General features: G+C 37.4%; 1 protein-coding gene across 1 annotated transcript in view; it reads right to left on the reverse strand.

Annotated features, from left to right (window-relative positions):
* ZDHHC15 (zinc finger, DHHC-type containing 15) overlaps positions 1 to 7,721 on the reverse strand; it is a gene marked incomplete at its 5' end in the record, with an annotated part of 61,233 nt that extends 53,512 nt beyond the window's left edge. Inside the window, one exon of the mRNA XM_008583032.1 lies at positions 7,601 to 7,721. Coding sequence (XP_008581254.1) covers positions 7,601 to 7,721 — 121 coding nt within the window. The remainder of the gene's footprint in view (positions 1 to 7,600) is intronic.
* Between the last annotated feature and the right edge of the window lie 702 nt (positions 7,722 to 8,423).

Raw genomic sequence — 8,423 nt, forward strand, 5'->3', positions numbered from 1 at the left:
AAAAAAAAAAAAAAAAAAAAAAAAAAAAAAAAAACATAGAATTCTACCATAGGATTTTGTGAAGAAATACATAGATGAGACTAGAAGAGAATTTAAAAGTCTGTTTAAGATGCCAGAAAATTTGAGACCGTCTAGTTAAACAAGTAGATTTTAGGTTAGTTTTTGTTTCTCAGATGGGTTACTGAGCTCAAGAGCTGAGCCACCAATCAGAGATGAAACCATTTGACTCTTGAGGTTTTTGGGAGAAGAGCAGTAGACCCAAAAGGGGTCTAATTTGTGCCATGCCTGCTTTTCTTCATAAAATTCCAGAGTCTTCAGAGAAAAAGAGTAGCACATGAAGTTAAGAAAAGAACCACTGCTTTTAAGAGAGGAGAAAAGTATCGTGCAGATAAGATAAGAAAGGAAAACATGCTCAAACAGTACCAACACTGTAAAGAAATATTAACTTCTTTTACTTTAGATTGTCCAATTTAAAGTTTTCTTAGTCACTGGCAAAGATTAAGTTTTATCCTTTTTTGGTGACATAAACATGTCTTAGTTTTTTGTTAAGGTCTTGGACAGGTCTCAGAGCGACTTGACATAGATTCCTAGTTGTTAGGTGGGAAGCCTTAATGAGACCCATTGCATAATTAACCAGTGACCAATTTGTTCCCAAATTTTTGTAAAGGCTCCCTTCCTTGAGGTATCAAGGGCATGGTTGTTTAGTATCCACCAACAGTTTTACAAGCTGCCATTCAGTTACTTACAGACTGCTGCTTTAATGAGACATTGGAGTTGTAATGTATGTTCAGTCTCCCCTTTTGTTAATGAATTATCCATATTTTAAAAGTAAAGAGAAGGAAAAAATATCTCTGGGGTTGAAAAGACCTAACTTTGTCCTGCCGCAGGTGTGCAATTGCTAATTGAAAGCCACCTGTGACTCCCTTACCCGGATGCATCTCCCTTATTAGGGACTCCCTTGCTGGGGTGAATTGGACATCCTTTTCCTCTCAATGCTTGGCAGGACAATCTCTGATCCATGGAGCACATCATCACATGGGGCACCATTTTGTTTGTTCGCCCCTCACGGATTTGTCACCCCACTTCCACTGGGCGATGGAGATGCAAAGGATTACTCAAAGACCATCTCTTCTGAGCAGTGAGAGACCCTGAAGTGGTTAATCTCCTGTTGGAACCCTCAAGCAAGAGGCATCCCTTCCTTGGCAAATTAACCCTGAATTGGGGTTCTCTTCCTGAATTTCTTTTCCAGACTGGGAAGTTACAGAAAGAGAACATAGCTGGGGTTATAGTTTAACAATATGGGCCAGTAACTTTCAGTGAAAGAAGGCAGATGACATTCCAGCAAGGCAATTAAGTGATCCATTAACAAAAGCTTGATCTTAGCAAACATTCATTCTCCCTCTAGTAATTTTCCAGTATCTACACATATCAATCAGTAACCGGTCTGTCCTTGAGCCAGCAACCTTGCTGTGCCACAAATCTTTATCTTACACTAGAGACTTTATAGCCTGAGGATAATTTCCAGTCCTTCACAAGGTCAATATTTGAAACTGCAAGGCTTTGGAAAACCAGGTCCTGTGAAGCACATTTGCTTTATAGTATATTCCACAGGTTGTTAGGGTGATACTGGCCTTTTAGAATGAGTTTGGGAGAGTGGCCTCTGGTTCAATTTTCTGGAATAGTTTGAAGAGCATTGCTATTAATTCCTATTTAAATGTTTGGTAGAATTCAGCAATAAAGCCATCAGGTCCTGGACTTTTCTTCATTGGGAGCCTAGTGATTACTGCCTCAATCTCGTTGCTTGATATTGGTCTGTTCTGATTTTATATTTCTTCTTGGTTCAGTCTTGATAGTTCATATGTGTCCAAAAATTTATCCATTTCCTCCAGTTTTTCATATTTGTTGGTGTGCAGTTGGTTAAAATAATCTCTATGATTCTTCATATTTCTGTGGTATCAGTTGTAATGTCTCTTTTTTCATTTCTGATTTTTGTTATTTGGGTCTTCTCCTTTTTTCACTTTTGTTAACCTAGCTAATTGTCTGTCTATTTTATTTATCTTCTCAAAAACTCAACTATTTCTTTCATTGATCTTTTACATCATTTTTTGAGTCTCTATTTCATTTAGTTCTGGCCTGATCTTAATTATTTATTTCCATGTACATCTTCTAGGATTGGATTGCTGTTGTTTTTCTAGTTCTTAGAGTCATAGCATTAGGTCGCTTATTTGAAGTCTTTCCATTCTTTTGATGTAAGCATTTATTGCAGTAAACTTCCCTCTTAGTACTGCTTTTGCAGTATCCAATGGGTTTTGGTATGATGTGTTTTTATTTTCACTAGTTTGAAGAAATTTTTTGACTTCCTTTTTAATTTCTTCTTGGACCTATATGTCATTGAGAAGTCTGTTTAGTTTCCATGAACATGTACAATTGCCACAGTTTTGATTGTTATTGATTTCAATTTTAATCCATTGTGGTCTGAAAAGATACTTGGAATGATTTCAATTTTTAAAAACTTGCTGAGACTTGATTTGTGATAGACATGTGGTCTATCCTGCAGAATGTTGAATGTGCTGATAAGAAGAATGTGTATTCTGTAGTGGTTGGATGAAAATGTTCTGTAGATATCTGCCAGGTCAAATTGGTATAAGGTGTAGTTTAAGTTGTGTGTTTCTTTGTGAATATGTTTCCTGAAAGATCTGTCCAATGCTGAGAGAGGGGTGTTCAGGTCACCCACTCTTATTGTATTAGGGTCTATTTCTTTTTTAGGTCTAAGAGTGTTTACTTTGCACATGTGAATACTCTAGCATTGGGTGCATACACATTTATGATTGTTATGTCTTCTAACTAGATAGATCCCTTTATCATTATATAATGGCCTTCTTTGTCTCTTTTTATGGTTTTTGGTTTAAAGTCTATTTTATCTGATGTAAGAATAGCTACTCCTGCTTGCTTTTGGTTTCCATTTGCATGGTATTTCTTTTTCCATCTCTTCACTTTTAGTCTGCGTATATCTTTATAGGTGAGGTGGGTCTCTTGAAGACAGCATACAGCTGGGCCCAGCTTTTTAATCCAATCAGTCAGTCGGTGCCTTTTGAATAGGCAGTTTAATCCATTTACATTTAGAGTAGTTATTGATAAGTATTGCTTTACTCCTGTCATTATATCGCTTTTTGTTTAGATGTCTTAAATATCATTTGTCCCTTTCTTCCCCTTTTATTTTTCATCTTCAGTGTTAGCTGGATTTTTGAGATGACATGATTTAGCTTCTTTCTCTTTCTCATTTGTATTTTGGTTTTAATGGTAGGTTTTGCTGTTTCTTATGAATCCATGATAGTTAATATAATTTTTTAGATTCCGGATGCAGGACTCTTTTGAGAATTTCTTGCAGGGCTGGTCATATGATAGTGATCTCCCATAGTTTTTGTCTGGGAAATACACTATTTCTCCCTCCTTTCTGATGGATAATCTTGCTGGATATATAATTCTTGGATGGCTATATTTTTCTCTTAGTATTTTGAATATATTATCCCATTTTCACCTGGTTTATAAGGTTTCAGTTGAGAAGTATGATGTTAGTTTGATGGGGGATTCCTTATAGTTGACTTGATGCTTTTATCTTGCTGCTTTATAATTCTCTCTTTGTCTTTGAGCTTTGCCAGTTTGACTATAATGTGTCTTGGAGAAGATCTTTTTGGATTTAATCTGTTTGGGTATCTTTGGGCTTCTTTGATCTGAAGGTCTGCATCTCTCCCCATACCTGGGAAGTTTTCTGTTATTATTTCCTTGAATTGGTTTCCAATGTCTTTTCCTCTCTCCTCCTTTTCTGGAATACCCATGATTCAGATGTTTGGGTGCTTGAGGTTGTCTGCTAGCTCTCTTAGATTTACTTCATGTTTTAAAATTCTTTTTCCCCTTTTTTTGGGGTCTGCATTGACTATTTCAAAAATACCATCTTCAAGGTCTGAAATTCTTTCTTCTGCTTACTCTAGCCTGCTGCTCAAGCTTTCTGTTCTGCTTTTTATTTCATTAAGTGAATCCTTCAGTTCTAGGAGTTCTGATACATTCTTTTTCAAAATATTAATCTCTTTGCAAATTTTCTCCTTCATATTCTGAGTATTTTTTCTTGTTTTATTGTATTCTCTAATTGATTCTTGCTTGAGTTCTTTAATTTGTCTCTTTGAGTTTTCTTAAGATCAGTGCTCAGAATTCATTTTCAGACATCTCAAGGTTTTCTTGCTCTTGAGGTCTGGTACTTCAGAATTACTGTATTCCTTTAGTGGTGTCATATCTTCTTGTTTATTTTTAGTTCTAGTATTATTTCATTGATGTTTGGTCATCTGGTAGGGCAGTTGTTTCTTCTATTACTCTGGAGTGGGCTATGAGCAGAAAGACTTCCTCCTTTATTTGTAGACTGTGCTGGTGACTCTTCCTGTGTCATTGCAGTTGAGTGTGCAGTGGGCTGTCTTGGCTCCTGCTCAGGTGGTGGGCAGGATTTTCCAGGGCTCAGGCATGGGCTGGCAGTGGTGGCAGTGCACAGGACCAGTGCTTACCTGGGCTCCTGCTCAGGCAGTGGGTGGGACTCTCCAGGGCTTGGGCACGGGGCAGTGGCAGCAGTGGTGGTGTATGTGGTTGGTGCTCACCTGAGCTCCCACATGGGCCATGGGGGAGCCTATCTTGTTCTTATAATACACAAAGCTTGCTTCTGTTTCAGGGCCTTTTGCACTTCCAGATCATCTGCCTGCGATGATCATCCCTCTGTTTCTTGAATGGTGTGATAGTTAATTTTATGTGTCAACTTGAGTGGGTTATGGGGTGCCAAGATATTTGTGGAAACATTATATCTGGGTGTGTCTGTGAGGGTGTTTCTTTAGGAAGTTACCATTTGAATAGTAGACTGAGTAAAGCAGATTGTCCTCCCCAATGTGGGTGGCCTCATCCAATCTGTTGAAGACCTGAATAGAACAAAAATGTAGAGTAAGGGAGAATTTGCTGTCTCTGCCTGACTGCATGAGCTGGGACATCAGTTTCTCCTGCATGGGACTGAAATTTACACCATCAGTGCTCCTGGTTCTCAGACCTTTGGATTCAGACTAGAAGTATATTACCAGCTTTCCTTGTTCTCCAGCTTGCAGATGGCATACCATGGGATTCTCAGCTTCCATAGCAGCATGAGCCAATTTCTCATAATAAATCACACACACACACACACACACACACACACACACACACAAACACACACACACACACATACACGAGGATACTTCAAAAAGTTTGTGGAAAAACAGAATTAAAAGATAATATGGGGCCGGCCCGGTGGCGCACTCGGTAGAGTGTGGCACTTGGGAGCGCAGCGGTGCTCCCGCCGAGGGTTCGGATCCCATGTAGAGACCGGTCTGCTCACTGGTTGAGCGCGGTGTGGGTGCGACACCGAGGGTTGCGATCCCGTTGCCGGTCGCGGTGCAGGTGCGACACTGAGAGTTGTGATCCCATTACCGGCCACGAAAAAAGACAAAAAGAAAAAAAAAAAAAGATAATATGAATCTTTCCATGAACTTTTTGAAGACCCCTCATATAATGAGGATTATATATATTTCATTGGTTCTGTTTCTCTGGAGAATTCTGACTAACTTACATGGCTAGTTCCTTTTTTTGTTTGTTTGTTTTTAACATTCAGGTCTCAGCTTAAATGGCATTTTTTCAGAAAAGCCTTTCCTATTATGCTCTATCATGGGGGCTTCAAACAAATGTCTCTAGGGTCCAGGGAATAGTAAGTAGTGGACAAAGCAGCTGGTGGAACCTGAGAATTCATGTTCTCTTTAGAAAGAGGGCTGCCACCACTCAGTTCCAGCTAATTTTTGCCATGTGGAAATGCAGATCGAATGTTGCCAGATCATCTGAGTTATTGAAAGAAGCCAGTACCTGGATTTTTATGTATCCTAATTGTTAAAAGGTAGTAACAAACCTAAAGTTTTAAAAGACACATAGAGATCAAACAAACTATATCTGTGAGCCCAGTTCATCCCATATGCCTCTAGTTTGTAACCTCTGCTCTATCACATCATTCTGTTTATTACTGCCTGAAATTATATAATTCCCTGTCTCCTTTTCATCAGAATTTAAGCTCCACAAGAAACCTTTCTTCTATGTTCCACTCCATGTTTCCAGTGCTCAGAACAGTGCCTCACACATAGTAGTCACTTTTTAAATTTTAGTATTATGTAAGTTATAAATCATATGCTAAAACTAGAGATAATAGTATAATGAACACCACATACAATTACCCAGCTTTAACAACTATCGATATTGTGCCATTTTTCCTTAACCTATTTCCTTAACTGGCTTTTTACTTAAGCATTTTAAAAGCAAATCCTAGTCACTTCGAATCATAAATGTTTCTGTATCATGAAGACTTTAAAAAAATCATATCTACAATTATATTATTACTCTAACAAAATTGACAATAAGTCCTTAATATCATCTATTACCCAGACCATATTAAAATTTCCCCTATTGTCATAGTATATAAATATTTGTTGAATAAACAGATGATGAAGAAATGAATATATGTGACAGTATACTTTCCAGAGCCTTGAAATACTGCCTTCCTTATTAGAAACATTAGGTTGACTTGTTAGAAGAGCCTTGGTTTTCAAATTTTAAAAGGTGGAGAAATGGTTCATCAAGAACTATTCTAGTCATGCAGATGAAACCTAAGAGTAAAATTCCATAGTGGATATTCACCCAAGAAAAATGAAGACATGTTTTTGCACAAATACTTGCACAAAAATGTTCATAGCAGATTGACTCTTAATAGCTAGGCACCAGAAACAACCTAAATGTATATCAACCAGTGAATGGATAAACAAACTGTAATATATTCATACAATGTAATACTATTCAGTGATAAAAGGACTGAGGTACAGAACAATATGAATAAATCTCAAAAAAAACATTATGCTGAATAAAAGAAAACAGACACAAGAGTACTACTATATGATTCCAATTATATAAAATTCTAGAGCATGCAAAACTATTTACAGTGGAAAACTCTTAGAAGCGTAATTGTGGGGGGGGCAGGTGGAATTGACTGGGAAGGGGCATGACAGAACTTTCTGAGGTGATGGTAATGTTTATAGGAGTTTTAGTTACACAGGTGTGTACATTTTCAAAACACATTGACTTGTATACTTAAGATTTGTGCATGTTTTTGTATGTACATTTTGCCTGAAAAGAATGATAAAATATTTAGGTGGATGTATATTGATATCTGCTATTTACTGTGAAATGCACCAGAAAAATAAGATGGCTTGACAGAAGATGAATAGAGGGACAGATATGTAGATAGATAGGTAGATATGTGATAAAACAATATAGTAAAATGTTAGTGATGGCATCCAGTGTTGGGTATACAGGTACTTACTACAGAATTCTTCCAACTTTGATATGTGTTTGAAAAATTTTATAATAAAAGGTTGAGAAATAAACTCCATAGTAGTTTTCAGGAGGTGAGAGAAAAAGGGGCTAGCCTGAGAACATACATGACTTAGCCTTTCTGAGATTCTTGTTGAGCTGCCCTGTAGCTGACTTTGGATGAACTGACCTCCACTCCCGGTTCTTGTGTAAACTGGTAGCTTCTTGGCCATATCAACAAGCATCTGCTTCTGGACCTCAGGCCTCTCTTCATTTTCATAGCGTTCCTTGTCTGTATAGGACAAGTGAAACTAGAAGCAGAAGAGATAGTCAAGATGTTATTTTCTAGGTTCACAGAAAAGATTAAAAACAACAATAACTACTTAAATGAAAATATTTGTTACCCAGACACCAACTTGGCTTTTAACTTTCTCTGGCTAATTATGTCAATTATATTATCTGATTTTTATCTCAATCTTCACAACTCTATGAGATAGGTGGTATTGTTTTATAAAACAACTAAAACTTAGAGAGATTAAGTACCTTGTCCAAGGTTGTACTCACTCAACTAGTAAGAAGCAAAGCTGGGCCCCAAACCATGTTCATCTGACTCCGAGACTTGTGCCCTTTCCACTCTATTATATCATAATATGATGTTGCATACAGATATGTGACACTTTGCTGCCAGGACCCTGTTGATGATTAACCAATGCTTATTAAGTTGTGTTTTTCATAGGTGACACTGATGTCACTCTTGGAGAAGCTGGATGAAACTGCCTGTGACATAACCTGCATATTCTAATCTTGCAAATGAATATAAATTTGGATATTCTTACTACCTGAGAATTTTTTTAGCTTGGTATGGAGCTTGTCGCCATGTTAGTGCCACACTTTGCTCATTTTCCAAAAGATATGCCAATAATTTTCCAAATACAGACCTGAAAGCTTTAAGGTAGACAGAGGTGAAAAAAAGAAAGGTCTGTAGACAGAATATTTGGGTTTAAGTGTCATTT

Source organism: Galeopterus variegatus, unplaced genomic scaffold, assembly GCF_000696425.1.
Source record: "Galeopterus variegatus unplaced genomic scaffold, G_variegatus-3.0.2 Scaffold2803, whole genome shotgun sequence".
NCBI classification, from domain to species: domain Eukaryota; kingdom Metazoa; phylum Chordata; class Mammalia; order Dermoptera; family Cynocephalidae; genus Galeopterus; species Galeopterus variegatus.